The sequence below is a fragment of the Rhinolophus sinicus genome, chromosome 4 (assembly GCF_057876585.1).
Source record: "Rhinolophus sinicus isolate RSI-liver-muscle chromosome 4, RSI-T2T, whole genome shotgun sequence".
In the NCBI taxonomy this organism is placed as follows: Eukaryota; Metazoa; Chordata; class Mammalia; order Chiroptera; family Rhinolophidae; genus Rhinolophus; species Rhinolophus sinicus.
Window position 1 is genome coordinate 52,604,676 of NC_142504.1, and position 17,976 is coordinate 52,622,651.

The 17,976-nt window shown below is 42.8% G+C and overlaps 1 protein-coding gene across 2 annotated transcripts in view; it reads right to left on the reverse strand.

The window, feature by feature from the left end:
• VPS41 (VPS41 subunit of HOPS complex) overlaps nt 1-17,976 on the reverse strand; it is a 171,644-nt gene that overhangs the window by 26,063 nt on the left and 127,605 nt on the right. For both annotated transcript variants that reach the window (XM_019710243.3, XM_074340530.2), the window contains 6 exons: nt 16,304-16,396; nt 13,159-13,286; nt 11,616-11,760; nt 9,727-9,768; nt 9,532-9,582; nt 6,849-6,986 (listed from right to left, as the gene is read on the reverse strand). In XM_019710243.3, the coding sequence (XP_019565802.1) occupies nt 6,849-6,986; nt 9,532-9,582; nt 9,727-9,768; nt 11,616-11,760; nt 13,159-13,286; nt 16,304-16,396 (597 nt within the window). The remainder of the gene's footprint in view (nt 1-6,848; nt 6,987-9,531; nt 9,583-9,726; nt 9,769-11,615; nt 11,761-13,158; nt 13,287-16,303; nt 16,397-17,976) is intronic.

Genomic DNA, 17,976 nt, shown 5'->3' on the forward strand with positions numbered 1-17,976 from the left:
TAAACAATGGAACTTTCTTACCAACTCTTCACTCCTGTGGAACGTGAGAGCAGAGCAGATACACATGTGAGAAGTTACACAGTAAGAGGAAAAAGTAAAAAATCTGCAGTCAGAAGGCCTGAATTCAGAAACCAACTGAGTGCGCAGGTGTGTGCTAGCTGGCTGCTGGAGATACAGAGGGACAGTGTATGGCGTAGTGAGTCGGTGTCACTCACAGACAAGCAGACAAGGGTCACACAACTGGACACGTACATGTTTAGAGAAAGACAGTGTGACTAGAGATGAGTATGCTGCTTACAATAGTTTATTATTAGAAGGCATCCATAAATCATCTTGTACTTGGACATTTATGACACTTTAAAGCACCACTCAGAAATGTCAGACTGAGCCACCCCCTTTTCTTGAGCACATACAAAGCCTTGAGAATGTCTTGTCTCAAACCACAGAGTCTGCAGTCTGCAGTCTGAGCTGTCCAGGACAGTGGCCACTCTGCTGTACGTGGCTACTTACATTTAAATTAAATTAAAAATTCAGTTCCTCACTAGCTACATTTCAAATACTCAATTTCTACATGGAGGTCGGGGCTACCTTGTTCAAGTAGATTATAGCACACTTCCATCACTGTAGAACATTCTACAGGATAGTGCCACTGCAGCTCTTTTAGGATGTTATCAAGAATGACAATTCATGTGAAGAAATAGGTAACGGCAAGTTTGAAGTCAAGAGTGGTATGGATTGTAAGCACGTGTAACACAAAGGTCAGAGATAATCTGAGTATCTGAAATTTGAATTTCACGGATTTGTAAATATTTTATGACTAGTTCCTGACAGTATCTTAAATTATGCGTTCTCACATATGAGACAGTAGAGACTCTAGAAAACTCTAGAAAATTTTAAGTGTAAAAAGAAAGTATTTCTGGTACATAGAATTTTTCTATTATTCGCACAAGTGAAGCATAAAAGCACGTTTCCTTGTTTTAGATTCTTGAATGTTCCTGGACCACAGTGCTCCCTTTAGAGGAAACAGTAGGGAAATTAAGATTTTTAAAGCTAATGGGGGTATACACACTGTGGGGGCAGAGACCCAGAAAGTAGTTTACAGGCTCTCGGCCTCACGTGGAGGAGTGCTGGCTCGGGTAGTAGATGGCCGTCAGCTGTGGCTGATTGGCCGTCAGCTGTAGCCAGTTAGCCAATTAGCCGCCAATATAACTGCTGCGGCTACGGAGGAGAGCCGAGGAGAGAGAGAGAAGGAGAGAGAGAAGAATGGGGCTAGCAAGAAGATGGCGGCTGGGCTGGCAAGCGTGGATGGCGGTTTGCGGACAGTGTGGATCCAGCCTCCAGTGAGAGTATAGTGCCGCCAGAGAGAATATAGTGGTATGACTCCCCTACCTATGGCTCCGTGGGTGTTCCTTTTTGGCCTCACCATATCCTGTGTTATGTGGGGAGCAGGACCAGAGACCCCGCAGGCCGCCCCGCACGACAAATGGCGCAGCGAGCAGGGTCTCCCGCACGACAAATGGTGCAGCGAGCAGGGTATGGTGCCGGCCAAAGCTCTCCGAAGGACGGTGGAGCAGTTTGTGCGTGTGAACACTCAGTCTCAGGAAGACCAGGAGGAGCAGCTGACTGAGAGCTGGACCCCCGTGGAGGGGTGGGAGGACGTGGACGGTTCTCCCACCAGCACAGGAAAAGCCATGCAGCTGCTGGAGAGATGGAGCCCCGTGGAGAGGTGGAAAGATGTGGACGGTTCCCCAACCAGCACAGGCTGGAGAAAGCGAAGGTCGTTGCAGCCCTGTGGGCCAGGAAGTTCCTGGTCAGGCAGCCCGGATGCAGGACTTATAGTCCCAGGAGGTAACGCTTGCTGAGTCCTCCGTGGGAGATAAGGGTGAGGTCAAGGTCGTCCCTCACCCCCAGGACAGCCCTGGTGAATGACTATGGACTATGGGGAATTGCCTTCCATCCCTAATTTAATGGACCGCTTGACTGTTTGTTTGGGAACTGTTGTTAGTGGAACTGGGGGATATTTGCTTTTGTCTCTTGACTGGCCACCATTGAGAATATGTAAGCACCTTGATTGTGAGTCGCTGTTGTTCCAGCAGGGTACCCTGAGAGGCACAGAGAGAGTGGCAGTGCCCTGAGAGCCCTGGCTGAGTCCAGGAAGTCTGGCTGAGCCCTGAAGATACCCTGGCTGTGCCCAGGAAGTCGGGCTGTTCCCAGAGAGAGTGGCAGTGCCCTGAGAGCCCTGGCTGAGTCCAGGAAGTCTGGCTGAGCCCTGAAGATACCCTGGCTGTGCCCAGGAAGTCGGGCTGTTCCCAGAGAGAGTGGCAGTGCCCTGAGAGCCCTGGCTGTGTCCAGGAAGTGTGGCTGTGCCCACAGAGAGTGGCAGTGCCCTGAAAGCCCTGGCTGAGTCCAGGAAGTGTGGCTGTGCCCACAGAGAGTGGCAGTGCCCTGAAAGCCCTGGCTGTATCCAGGAAGTGTGGCTGTGCCCACAGAGAGTGGCAGTGCCCTGAGAAATCCTAGCTGTGCCCGGGGAAAGTAGTGGTACCCTAAGAAGTCCAGGAAGTCTGGCTGTGCCCAGAAGCACTGGTGGTGCCCTGAGAAACCCTGGCTGTGTCCGGGAAGACAGGTGGTACCCTAAGAAGTCCAGGAAGTCTGGCCGTGCTCAAAAGCACTGGTGATGCCCTGAGAAACCCTGGCTGTGTCCGGGAAGACAGGTGGTACCCTAAGAAGTCCAGGAAGTCTGGCCATGCCCAGAAGCACTGGTGGTGCCCTGAGAAACCCTGGCTGTGCCCAGAGAGCCTGGCTGTGTCCAGGATATTGCATTCACCCCCAGGCTCCTCGCACAGGTCCCCTCGCGGAAGACGCTTGTCGCGTAGATTGTGAGGCGAGAGCCTGTAGGGGTGGAGTGTGGGGGCAGAGCCCCAGAAAGTAGTTTACAGGCTCTCGGCCTCACGTGGAGGAGTGCTGGCTCGGGTAGTAGATGGCCGTCAGCTGTGGCTGATTGGCCGTCAGCTGTAGCCAGTTAGCCAATTAGCCGCCAATATAACTGCTGCGGCTACGGAGGAGAGCCGAGGAGAGTGAAAGAGAGTCGTCGGTGGGTTGCAGACAAAACGGACAGCAGGTCGCACGTCCAGTGAACCCAGCCTCCAGTGAGACCATAGTGGTATGACTCCCCTACCTATGGCTCCATGGGTGTTCCTTTTTGGCCTCACCATATCCTGCGTTATGTGGGGAGCGGGACCAGAGACCCTGCAGGCCTCCCCGCACGACATATGGCGCAGCGAGCAGGGTCTCCCGCACGACACACACAGAAAAGAATAGTAATAAAAATAAAAGTGAAAAGAATGACACTATTCGAGTAAAAAATTATGCAAAAATAATGTTTTAATTTTCCCTTTCTTGATTTAGTATAATGGTAAAAAAACAGAAATTTGGAAGTAACTAACAAGAACCCCATCAACCATAAGTTAAATAATTTCTAGCTAGCCTTGAGCCTGTCATCTTTTATTCAATTTTCTCTTTAAATGTAATGAAAATCTACAAATTTTGCATTTCCCAATCTTCATTCCTCCAAATTCATAAATACTGTCACCTTGTGAATCCCATTAATATGAGAGAGATCGTACATTCAGATACAAATTTGCCTAATCTATAAAGCTGGTACTCCACTTTTAATTATTTTAGGCATGAGCAAATCAGATTTGCAAATGAAAACAGGTGCCTGATGACCACACCTGGAAATTAAAGGGCAGTTTAACAGTTTGAAAACTGGTGTCATTCATGATTCTTACAATACTAAAGATTATCTTTATTATTGGTGGTGGTGTTATTATTTTAATTAACTTTTTAAACCTGAAAAATAATTCCTCACCACAGTGCAAAGAACATGGGTCCTGAAGTTAAGGATCCAGGTTCCAAGTTCTGGCCCTTTGACTTATTAACTCTGTACTTCGGGCTGTTTCTTTCAACTCGTAAAGACTCAGCTTGTCATGATTTTATCTACCTACCTGCACTTTTGTAGAGATTAAATAAAATAAATACAAGGTACAGGAAAGCACAGCACATATTTTAGAGGACAACAGAAACAAACAATTTTTATTGTCTTTTCATAATAAATTGCCCCAGATGTTAAAAATTCCTACCAACTCTGCATCTCCCTTAGTATGAACAATTCCCTAAACGTTTATGACTAATTTTAGAATGTATGAGTTGTGGTGATTTTAAATCCTGAACTCTGGTCTTTGACGATCCTAAAGGGCTTTGATGTGATGTCAGGGTCTCTGCAAAGTTGTTGGCCAAATACTGTTAATTGTGGGATTTCAATTAATTCAAAATTAATTTGACCTGGATTCTTAAAGATTTTAACCAGTCGTCATTTGAAATCACCCCTCCATCCTCTTAACAATTACCCAATCCAAGCAAAGGCAGGCAATGAGAAATGAGGATGACAGAGCTGCTAATCTGCCAGAAGTGAATTATCCACAACAGTAGGTAGACATGTTCTGACTAATGCTTTGAAACCTTAAACACTTCCCATTTTAAATAAAAACTAACACCGAAATACCACCTGAGCATCTATGAAATAAAACAATCTATAGTCTTCTGCAGTAGAGACTTCTTGGGGGGGGGGGGTGTGTGTATGTGTGTGTGTGTGTGGGGGGGGTGTGATCACAATTTTTGTTTTTAACTTTATATTTAGTAGAAAAAGAGGCCAAATTTTCTGAGTATCTCTTTAGACAGAAGAGGCGAACCTATACTCCCTGACCTTCACTGCAATGTTAGCGTGATCGGCACTCATTTTATGGGGGGAATCTATTCTGTATTTTATGAATTGGCAGTGTTTTTCATGTTATAAGTAAACATAAAAGGAACTAGTATCTAAGATGATTAAGTCTCTGTAGAGTTCTTATTTTTAGGGAAAAAGAAATGAGATCCTTCATGAGTTAATAAAGGCAAGAACACTTGCTCTAAGATGGCCTTAGGTACCTGAGTAAGGATAGTGACATGTTTTTTGCAAATATACAAGTTTCCCACAATGGATCTGGATGAAAAGATAATGTCTCATGAAGAAATCTCAATGATCTGTAACATGAAAGCCCATTTAGGGAGTTCTAAAAACGTCAATTATTGACTTGGTTATTTTATAATGCGATGTTTCCGCCATTACCATCTCTAATCTATTCAAACTTCTCTTTCAGTGGAAAACGTGAGATAATTAAAAACATGTTTAAAACATAACTGATTTCAGTATGCTTGTGTTGAGTTCTTTTATATGCAACAGGTTCTTCTCAGTGGATCAGAGAGAAAAATTCTAAAAGGTCTACACAATGCTCTAAGTGAATCTACGTATTAGAAGTATCTCGTGTAGGTCCGTGAGTTTCTGACGCTCCCCTCTAGGAGAGCAGTGAGCCTTCTGTTGAACACCACTAGACTGCAAGAGTGTAACCACGTTCACACTGGCATCTGGGTAGTGCCTCTGCACCTGGGTTCAGTGAATCAGAAGGAGCCCTGGCTGCTGCTGGTGACCGACGTGGGCGGGGCGCTGCCTGGGGAGTCAACCAGAGACAGCCCCGTCCTTCTGCAAACAAACGACTCCTCAGAAAGTGAGGTACAAATGAAGGGGCACTGTTCAAACAGTAAGATTCTCACTCTTTTTCTAGATTATAGATTCTGTAGTGAGAAAAGAGGGGAACATTTGCTTTTATCTTTAGAGTAAGATGACATATTTCCAAATGTATTCTTGAGAAAACGTCTTAGAGCCCAAATATAAAATATTATCATTTTTCATAAATTAATATGCAGGCAAGGTATTTTTTCATTAACTACAGATTTTGAAAATCCATTGATCTGAAACCAGTTCATAGTAAATCCAATACATTAATCACCATGAGCTGTGAAGCAACTATAAAGTTTGTCTGCACACATACGCTGCATGTTACCAATCAGCTTCTTAGGAATTCTCTCTTCTGGGTCCAGTACTTACGTTTTGATGATACACACAATGATTAAACAGTACTTGTTATCTGGCCATCTGAATTTAGTAAGACACTTATAGGTGTGAGCTAGCATTCCAGGTGTTATCAAGAACCAACGGAAACAACACTGATGGCCTTAAATGACCCAGTTTTTAGTACCTTCACAGAAGTATTATAGTTTATTTTGAAACAGCAGGTTCATAAGACTTACTGGTTTCTATTCAGCCACAACTAGAACCTTGTATGTATTCATTTATTCACTCAAGATGCAACAAATATTTAGAAAGTGTCTAATGTGTGCAGGCTACTGGGTTCACCAAAACGAGTGAGACAAAATCCTCGTCCTTGAAGAATTTACAAGATAGAGAGACTAGTATATGCATTATCATAATGATAATGGAATGTAGTGAGATAGAAAAATAAAATGTGGCATGACGGAGAAATATAGAAACGCACAGGTGGACATTTAGAGCAGACAGGGTGTGGGGCCTAAGTCATCTACCTGGAGTCCTGACTGGAGCCACTGCCTCAGGCTGGGGACAGTCCATGTCTCCCCCCTTTTATCAGACTTGGAAGTGAGCCTGATAAAAGGACTCATACTCCAGACATCATTTCTGCTTGATGGATGATTGGCTAATAAACCCTGGATTACACCTTTATTCCAATTAACCTATCACAGAAACACTTGAGCTATTCCCCAAAATCTAATTCAGCAGGACCTCCACTTCTCATCAGAAGGTCCCAGCAAAACCTACTGCTCAGGCTTTCGTTTGAAAGGGATGGACGAGCAGAGACAGGAAGACTGGAAAAGCAACAGCTTACCCACAACGCCAACTTCTTCACTTGACGTGTGCGAAGGGGGCAGCTGTGACTCACCTTTTCAAGGGGGCAGTGGGTACTGTCTCGGAGGAATGGAAGTAAGTTTGGCCGATCGTATTCAGCATAAAGGCTGATCTGTTTTTCATGATAGCGCTGCCCCTTATGATGGTCTCGCTTGAAAAGCTTATGCAGATACTGAAAAGAACAAAGGAATAAACCATAAATATCAAAATAAGAAAAGCAGTACCTGTTAACATTGCTGTTTTCAGTTCTAAACAACTTCTGGGGCAGGGGGTAGTGGGAAGCAGTTTTCAGGAAAAAAATCTGTATGTGAAAGAGGTATCTCTCTGTGAGAATGAGGAAATTCTGACTCTCTCTAGAATGGCCCTGAGTGACCTGGTTCAAACACTCACCAACTAGGTGACCTGAGGCAAGTCACTAACCTCTCTGTGACTGAATCTCTTTATCTGCAAAAATCTCATTGGATGAGTTACCCTTTGGCAATCACTCAGCACCAGGCCAGGTGTGCCCTAAACCCCAGAAATGCTAATGGCATACACTTGACCCTTAAACATTCACCATGGGTTTGAACTCGTGGCTTCACTTATATGTGGATTTTCTTCAGTAAATACACAGTCAGCCCTCTGTACCCCCAGGCTTAGTATTTGCGGATTCAACCAACTGCAGATCACAAACAGTATTTTCGATCTGTGGCTGGGGATCCACGGATCGGGCCGGCTGTATGCATTATTCTATGCCATTTCATATGAGGGGCTTAAGAATCTGGAGATTTTGGTATCTGCGGGGGTCCTGGGACCAAGCCCCCCAGGATACATATGGGCCACTATAGTCAAGTTTTCGGGGAGTCAAAAGTTACACACAGATTTTCAACTCAGTGGGTTAACCCTGCATTGTTCAAGGGTCAGCTGCAGTTGTTAATGTCACCATCATCTGCTTTGCCTCAGAAATAAAAAGCTCGATTAGTGGTCTTCCTCGATCATACAAATTCTTGCCTTTATATAAAAGGGGCTAGAATCATGGGGTAAATATGTCCTTAAAAACGCAACCAGCAAGTACCAAATTAGCTCTCCTGCATTCTGCATCTTCTCTGTTAGGATTACTGAGAAGCCGTGTTTGCAGTGAAAAGTTGCCTATGCTGGTGACATCAAAAACAAAAATAAAAAATGAAAAGTCAAGAAGTGTACAGGTGTTCTAAACCAATTTTCAAACTGATTCCTTTCCCTAGCTGTCTGAAAAAATTAATGGACCTCAGAGGAAGTGAGTAATTTACTTTGTACTCAGATGCAAGATTAAGTCTATCAATATGTTACACAGAAGTTGGAAATCAACGTTCAACTTTAGTGAATGTCAAATGTAAACAAACATCCCATAACACCCCCGCCCCAGGCAGAATGACTTAATCTCACCATTCACATGAAGTGCGCTCCCTCCGAGTGGATTGGTTCCAAAGAAACAGAGCATCTCCCCGCCCCTGAGGCTGACTGCCAGCGAGTGGGTGAAGCCTGACATTCACTGTGGTATGTGGTCACTAAGGGAACCTAACCACAACCTCCACACGCTGAGAACCACCCCTCAGGTTAACTGTTCACATCTCCCCAAGGCAAGAGGGGAGCGGGGTGGCAGAAGAGCAGTCAGACAGAACTCCAGAGGTCCACCTCCTGTCCCCAGGGTCAATATGGGAGCTGGACACGCGGTGCCATTTCCCAGAGAACAAACAGGACAGGAAGGCTCTGTCACATCGGCCCAGGCAAATTTAGAGAGATGTTACACGACCTGACGGAAAGGTGAGCCGTTTTTGGGAGCTCTGCCACAACTTCACCACTGCTCTAATTAGTGTCACACAGATACCCAAGGCCTGTGGTCCTGTGTCATGACACAAGGAGGCCAGCAGTCACTGATTCATCAACAAACCCCAAGGTGGCCCGGGGGGAGGCACCTCGCCTGATCAGCAGGTAATCTTGAGATTTCCAATCATGAACAACATAGCAACAGCTTCTGCACAAAACTTAGCTTTCGAATAAAATACTCTATTCCCAGAGCCTCCTCCTGGGGTGTAGAAAGGTGGTTAAAGATACAAGACTGCTCTTACTATTTGACACCCATAGTCCTACAGGAACAATGCCTATTTTCATTGAAGCCTTTTCTTCCATAATTTTTAAAGGACATAGAAAACATCAACTCTTGCTTTACTTCCATTATGACAACAATGCAGAGAATCAAAGTATCCCCCCCAAGAAACATAACGGGTCTTAACAGCATCACCACCAAGACCACATGAGAGAAGTGGGATTAGCTAGTGTCGTGAGGGACAAAATGAGGCTCTGTTCCTTGATCATTCTGTGGTGGTGTGATTTATGCCATAATTATGTTAAGTGGTAACTACATAAGAGTAAGTGGTGCTTACTCTCAGGCACAATTTGGTAACATAAAAATATGGTAAACTTTCTAAAAATCACAATTCAATTGTGATTCAAATTAAAGTGCCTGATCTGTAATTAATTCCTAACCTGGACTCAGAGCATAGGCCCCATTTAAAAAATTTCAGAATACTGTTTGTGGTCAAACCTCCTACAGGAGGAGTAACCTGAGGAGCCCACTCCCGGCTTCTCCCCACGCGCTGAGGGGTGATGCACCCTGCTACATAATTAGAATTCTCCCCCCAGTGCTGAAAGGTGGCATGCCCCGCTAGACAATCAGAAGAAGATCATGTCATGCTCACCACGTGCTGCAGCTCTGGTCTGTCTTCTAATTCTTCCACTACCTTTTTAATCTAGATAAAAAAGATAATTTTAAACGTAGTTATGAGGACACAGACATAGCTGCAAAATTACCTGATAAATACCTCGCCTTTTTCTGGCTATAAGTGGTCCCAGACACTCATCAGGTAACACATATAAAAACAAAAGACACTCACTGAAATTTTATCTTCATTGTCCAAAAGCATGTCAACAGCTTTCTGAAATTTAAAAAAAAAAAGCTAGTCATTGAAATTTGCCATATAAGCGAACACTGAACACAATGTATTATATATGCTGTCACAGTTAAAAGCAGAGGGCTTATTTTCCATACATAAAGAGGTCCTTGGCTTTATAATCACCGGTAAGTGATATAAAAGAATGCATTTTAAAATGGGCCTCAATCCGAGGTCTATGCATTTTGCAATGATAACTCATGGAATATAAAATATCTTGACTACACATACTCTAGCCTCCCTGATGTCACTCTCGGTAGTTATGGAGAATACATTGTTCCTAGTACAAAAAGGAGCTTTTCTTCTGGCCCCTGATTATTGAATGAGTCCCACTATAGATTTCACAGATGTAAGCAGCTAGTCTTATGTGGAGAAGAGGGTATGAGCCAGAATAAGATACCTAAAGTTTCAGAATGATATAAAGCTTAAGGAATTTTAGAATTTACTTCAGCTTCCTTTGATACTAACAAAATGCAAATTATACCGTGTTTGTATTATAACAAGACATAGTGGGAACACAGCCCAGAGACTGAGCTCGTTCAGGAAACCTGGGGTCTGTTCTTGGCTCTGTTACTACCTAGCAGTCTGCTCCAAATAGTATTTCCTCTGAAGAACGAGGATGTTGGAGGCAATTATTCTTTAGATATTTTCTAATTAGAAAACTCTGTGATTCCTTAACTTTCGTTCCTACTCTTAATAGCAATTAATTTCAGCTCCTTCACATTTTTTCCCCAAAGCTACATATGCAAAAGTAGGCTCTTAAGACAGGTGAGTGGTGGAGAGGAAAAGGCCTAAGAGGAAACTGGCTATGGGGAAAGGTAATTAGTTTGTATATGAGCACGTCCGCCCCTGTCATCTTCGGCCAGAGACGCAGAGCCACGCGCCTGAGCTTCCTGAGACCTGCACTCATTCTGTTCAGATGTGTAGTTCTAGGGACTGGACTCATTCGGCATGAAAAATGAGCTGAAAGCATAGCTCACAAAAAAGGTTTATTTCGCTCCTATTTCAATGAAGTTTGTGAGGACTACGAAATAGCATAGAATACTCCTAAATACACTAAAAAACAAAACGAAACAACACCCCCAGAAAACTGCAAGAAACCTTTCGGGAGCCTTACGGTTATGTTCTTTGTCTAAATTTCAATTTTCTTAATAAGAATGACCGTGTTTTATGAGCCTCTTAATTTGAATCACTAGCACTTGCCATTAGCTTTCTTTTACTTTCACACACACCCACACACACGCACACACAGCTGATAGCACTTGACAAGAGCCCCTGGGAGCTGTGGAGCTTGGGTGCCCTCATCAGTCAAGTAATCCACTATTCAAATTTGTCCCACAATGAAAGAAACACATCCCCCATGTCCTGGACGCGAGCATCCTCTGAGACCAATGGAAACTCTGCATGCTAAATCTTAAATGCCAAAGAATAAAATCACAAAATATGGATCAAAATAGAAGTTTACTTCAAGTTTTAACTCTGAGACATATAATTAAGAGGGCTGAACGAGCCAAAGCATCAGGATAGCTTTTTTTGTTTCTATGAATTATGTGAATTGTTTTACTAAAAAATTACATCACTCACACAAACAATTTCAAAAGTTCTATATCAAATATGATTATTTTTACAGAATAACCACATCAAGTACAGGATTCCTGGATGCCAACTTTTTAAACAACTAATATCTAATGCGCATCAGTGCTCAGAACATGCTCAGCACACAGCCAAGCTATGTGATTTATTAGCTACTCTAGCATTTGGGTAGACATCTAGTTACTAAATATTTGGAATAGTAAAAACAAGGTATAAGTATTAGAATAAAAAAGCATTACCTCGGAATCAAAATCCATTAATAACACAATTTTATCCTTGATAGAACTGAAAAGGTTATGCTTGTGGATCAGCTGGAAAACATCCTTATGTCTTAATGTTAAGTATATTTCCAGAGCATTGCCGTAGTTTTTGTCATAGGTGTACCTGGTGATACAAAATTTTTTACATTAATGCTCATCAATACTTCTAATTAAACATACACATACACACATGAAAATCATGTTTAACAACTGAAAAACATATTTAGAGAGAAAAGTTAACTTTATTTGGAAAACTATTCCTTGATTTAACTACATGTAACCAATAAGTCTTTCTCAGAAACTTGCTTCCTGTCTCACCAAAATTTTACAAAATTTACAACATTCAAGTAATAAAAATTATCTTTCTTAGAAATTCTTAAAAATTTTATTGAAATAAATCCATATACCAGACAAAAAAAATAAAACAAAAACAAACCTATGATCCAGAATGAAGAAAATTCTTATTCTGGTAGTAGAAAAATCAGGTCAAATTCTTACAAAGCAGTGTTCAGGTGACAAATGGGCGATATTCCAAAAGCTGATTTGTAAGGGGGCTGCATTAAACTTAAATGTGTTTTCCTGTTGAAACCATGTTTTCCACATTACTTAATTCCCTACGCCAGTTCCTGAAAGCCAACTGAACCTACACTGTAGTGTGAGTCCAGTGTTAGTACTACAGAATTATTAGTGTTATCAGTACCTTGTTAGTACTACAGAATCCAAGGAATATCTAGAACAATATTTCTAGAAGAAAATGACTAGCGTTTCAATTAGAATGCCACAAACACGACTCCCGCTGTGGGAAGTCTTAAACAATCCTGAATTCTAGGCCATTTTGGTGTCTTTCTTGGTCTTAGGCAAAAGATATAAGATGGGCAAGGGGATGGTCTGAGGTGGTGGGAGTCCAGGGAGGGGCTGAAGCAGGAACAATCCTCCCGAGACTACTTACAGTTTGCTTCTTGTTTCACTAGAACAAAGCTCTTTGCAGGCATGAGCATATCTCTGCATCACAGGCGTATAGCACAAAACCTGCGTCAGTGAAAGCCCAGCAAATATGAAAAATATTAACCAAGGTTCCATTTACTGAACCCTGACTCAATGCCAGGCTTTACCTTAGTTCTTGATTATGACTTCTCATCTAAGCCTTAAAATCATCCCATAAGGAACTGTTACCTGAGATCTTATAGATAAGAAACCTGAGGTTTGAGAGACTGATTGACAGGAAACCAACTGGCCTGCGTTGTCCCCTCCCGAGCCCCTTCCTGTGCCATGTGCTGCACACTGAAGAGCTCCTTCTCTGGGAAACACATGAAATCGCACCTGTACAGTTTCACACATTTTCCTCAGCTCCTACTTGTTCAGGGAAGGTTTACGAGAGGTTTTTACTAGGAGTGAATATAAGAAAATGGTAGAAAAGGCTCCCTCCTCTGAGTCCTCCCCATTCAGAATTTGCCAGATCTCAAATACGAAAAACTGTCCATGCAGACTGCTTTGGGGGGGGAAAGCACTAGAGCACACTCACAGTTCTGCCAGGGTTTGAAGCAGGGTTCTGTTCTGACTGTCCTTCTTCAGGTGGTCCCGCACTGCTTGAACTATTACTGAGTTGTTGTACAGATCTCCGGGCCATTCTCGGACCAGAGTGGCAAAACCCTAACCAAGGAGGAGACAGAAGAAGAAAACTCTTTATATACAATAACAATCCAAACAGTCGTGACAATACCTAAAAGTAGTTATGTAAACAGATAAAATAATTTTATGATGAAAACTTTAGTCCATAAACATATCATCAGTTTTCAGACTATGGGTTGGGGGTGGCGAAGGGAGGCAGAGAAACAGTGCACGCTGATCTCCATTTACCACTCTGAGAAGCCGGCTGCACCTTCCGTTTCGGTTCTTAACTGATGAAATGCACAAGGAAGAAAGGCCCCCTGCTCCTCAATAAAGCACCACCACACAGAGTGCAGGTCTGACTCGCTTTGTTCTCATTCTGGCCCAACTACAACGCGCGGCTGAATCGCTAACCTCTTCCAGGCACTGCCGAGTCAGCCCCTCTCCCCCGACCCCCTACATCCTTCAGGCCAGGGCTCCACAGCCAGCACCACCACGCACCGCATCTTCTTCCTACAGGGGAATCGCCGGGCAGCCCACCCCCAGCAAGTCACCATCTTTGTCCTCCTTCCACTCCTTCCTCTAAACCGTGTTTTGTTCGGGGATTTGGGACTTTGGCTCAAGTCTTATCCCCTAGCCCGTACCCTGGTTAGCTCTGGATCTCAAACTTTGTGGTTCTGAGAGAAAATCCCAGATTGTCTGACTGGATCCTGTTTCTCTCCCATGGCCAACTGTTGGCCAGTATCCTGGGCAGTCTCCGCCCTCCTGATTTCCGACGTTAGCCCTCAGGCTTTCTACCGTAGAGCCAAAATACAGTAGAGTAGTTTACTTACAGATCCTTGACAACTTTTTAAAACAAGAACTTAGGTGTATTCAAAAGACAGCAAATAGAAGTAAAAATATTTATATTATTAAAAAATCATTATTAATATTAAATAAATCAACTAATGCTTTAATGAATTCCTTTGAATTTGTTTAAATGATATTTAGAGATGAAAATAGCATGGTACAATTTGCTTCTGTAAAGTACCAGGATTTGGTAAGAAAAAAATCATGGAAGAATCAGGAACACAGTCTCTATTAAAAAGTCCCACACACTTTCTCCTAAAGTGACGCCCAGGAAGGATGGCAGGAGACCAGACCGGCAGGATGCACATCTCCACTCACAGGGCGACCTTCCTACACATGAGAACGACTACAGTTTGACTTGAGACATGTGGGGAAGGGACTCACTAAGTATACATGATGTATTTTATGAAACTATGAATCAGAACATCAAAATGTTCTCTGAACCAAAATGATAGTTTGGATAGAGCTTCTGTTTTCTTAAGACTGAGCAATTCATAAGATTTTAAAAATCTGAAAAAGATTTCTACCCAAATAGTGGCAGGTGTCAGTATCTTAAAGGTCCCTTCAGATCTCAAGACCTCACAATCATCTCAGAGTTGAAACATAGTGTTTGCATATTATGCTCCTTAAACAGAATCAATTATTGTTTAAAAAAGTATCTTAAGGTGTTTAATACTCAGTAGGCACTCAAAACACAAGACTTCCTTTTATTATTCACCCTCCAGTCTGATCACCTTTCTATTTCTGTATATTAAGCCTTCTGCAAGCCACCTAACCTTCTCAGGGGAAAGAGAAAAGTTGTAAGTAAAGTCTTCCTTGTCTTTAAAGCCTAACACCAGAATAAAAAGGAGGGCAACGGCAGACAACCTGCACATACTGTGAGGCACCAAACATGGGAACTTATCGCTAGTTCAGGGCTCTGAGCTTCCTAAGGACTGAAGATGGAGCCACTTTTATCAAAGACACTGAAGTTCACCGGAAGCTAGAGAATAAATTAGGTCCCCTGGTTTATGGGGACGTCCCCAGTCACAGCTCTGAAACAGAGCTTACCAGCCTTGGCTATTACAGAACCTGCCCGCAAGAACTCTCAGCCTTTCCTGTGTTCAGAAGGGGAAGTGGGCTGATCTTACCCACAACACTCCATGTACAGCTTTATGAGAGCACTCAGCATATTATATAATAACGTTTCTGTTTAGGTCAGAGTCTCTCCATCTCAGCAGTGCAGACTGTTGAGGACAGATCATTCTTTGTCACACGGGCCTCTCCTGTGCATTGTGGGATGTGTAATGGCATTCCTGCTGGCCTCTGCCCACTAGGTGACAGTAGCACCAACTCCCCTGTTGGGACAACCAAAAGTGTCTCCAGCATTGTCACATGTTCCCTGGGGAAGAAAACCAGCCGCAGGCGAGAGCAGCTGGTTTCCGTGCTTGGGTGTGACTCAGACTATGCCTGAGTGCCGAATGGGCATCGTTGCACTCACATCTGTATGCCCAGTTCCCAGCACACTCCTGAAATACAGTAGGCAGTAAACAGAATGTGCGTTAAATGAACTTTAAAAATTATAACCCACTTTGGGTGCATGCAAACACCAAACTTAAATTACAATCCAGGCATGCCTGCTTATTAAATGCATGGCCTTGGGCAAGTTATTTAATGTCTTCAGCCTTTAGTTTCTTCATCTGTAAAATTGGATGTTACTATTTATAATATTGTTGGGAGTACCAAACCACAGTAAGCACAAAAAAGTGCAGAGCGTACCGTAGCTAAGCACTTTATATGCTCCTTTCTCCTCAATCAATAAGCAAACAGGTGATTTCCACTCCCTTCGCCCATTCCTGCCCCCTCAAGTTCTCTTTTCTCCTCCTTTGGCAAGCTTGGTTCTGAGTCTCACACATTAGAAAGTTCTGATTCCTTGAGGAGTAGTCTAAGCATCAAGAGCAGCAGCTGCTCTGCTGATGAAATCCCCAACTGGGACTGAGTCCTTTAACTGGTAACTTAAAGGAAGTCTTCAAAATGTGCGTGGATTAGTGACTTTCACCATCTACATAAACATCAGTTATCATGGGTGTTTATCTGCCTCAGTTTCATCTACCACACACAAACTGCTAAGCCGGTAACTTTAAACCAGTTGCTCCATTATACTATTTTTCTAAATTTCTTAACATTTTCTACTGAGAACAAGTAAATATGACCAAATCAGAACGCCATACCTCATAATCACTTTCCAAAAATTCGTGTAAGATCATTTCGTAGATGAGTGGTTTCAGAACTGGATCCCCTCTTGGCAAATAAGGACTAATGGCCTAGGGAAGGAAAAGGAAAAAAAAATCCTTTAAAAAGTGGTAAAACAAAACTGTAATCAAATTATGCAGACAACATAAAAGTACACTTTCAATTTTAAAATTTAAGCTAACAAAGTACTTTGGAAAATCATTATGATGAGAAAAGATTCAAATAAACCGTACTTTCTTATAACACATTACAATATACTTTTTAAAGTCTATATGAGCTATATTTATGTATGAATGAATGAATAAAAATTCCCTAGGTTAACCTGCATCTCTGGCTTTCCTGATGAATTAATGAAAATCTAAATAACAGGAAGGAGAAGGTCACGGAGATAATAAAAGTCAACTTCTTAAGTAATGGAAAAGAAAGGTAATCTACTCCACTTCCTTTTCTTCAACCAGAAAGATCAACTTTTACACACTCACAATCACCTTGTGTTCTTCAGCTACTTCAGTCCTATGTTAAGTGTCAAATGTCTGAACACTGTTAAACGATTGCAGTGCACTGGGCACAGAGACCACCATCCCAAGGGCCTCACAGTCCTGGAAGGAAGGTCTACAGACATCTGGGATTATGTGGGAACTAGTACAAGAGGGATTAGCAGGAAGCTGTCGCAAACTCTGCCTCCTGCAGCAGAGGTCACAGAACCCTGGGTCTATTGGGCAAAGAAAGTCGGTGGAGGGCACCCTGGCAGGGGCAGCATGAGCAAAGGAATGGAGCCATGAATGCATACTCTGTATTCAGGGAGGTGAGACAGGATCACTGAAGGAGGAGGAGGCCTGAGAGGAGGGTGAGACAAGGTCATGAAAGGAATTCAGATTTCATCCTATGGGCAGGAGGGAAACAGCAGGTATCTGGGAAGTGAGAACAGCACACTTATTCTTTAAACAGCTAACTCTGGATCGGGTCTGCCTGTAGCTCTATCAAGAGTTAAAACAATGGTACCAGAAGGAAAGAGGAGAGGCCCAACTGATGATACTGACAAGGTAAAACTAACAAGAACTGGAGATTAAATAGAATAAGGTAAATCAGATGGTCTCACCAAAACAGTGGCTTTGAACTATTAAGCATGGAGGAATGGGTATAATGGGATGTCATAAGCGCAGATTAAAAGGAAAAGGACCCAATGAGGGAAAAAATGGATTCCCATAATTCGATGATCCTTATCAGCAGTATATATACAAGGGAAATGGCTACCACACACTTCCAGCACAGATGGAATTCAAAAGAGAGGTCTGGGTTATAGAGCCACCAGAGTAAATACAGCCACAGGACTGGGTAAGCTTCTCCAGAAGCAGCCCAATAAACATGATGAGAAGTATCCTTGGGGGGTCTCCCAGGGAAGAGTACATTTGTGGGGCAAACACCGAAGGAGTCATGGGCTGGCCAGGTGAGTAACTTTGAATTTTGAAAAGCATATTCATAACTCTAAGGCAAAAGTGTAAAGGACTACGAGTAGGAAAAAAATTTTAAGAATGTTCTAAACATAGGAATAATTTACGGATTTGGATATTGTGCACCAGGTTGCAAGGTTGAAAAAATGAAGTATCAAAATTATCTGTTAGAGCTACATGATAAAACTTTTCCATTTATG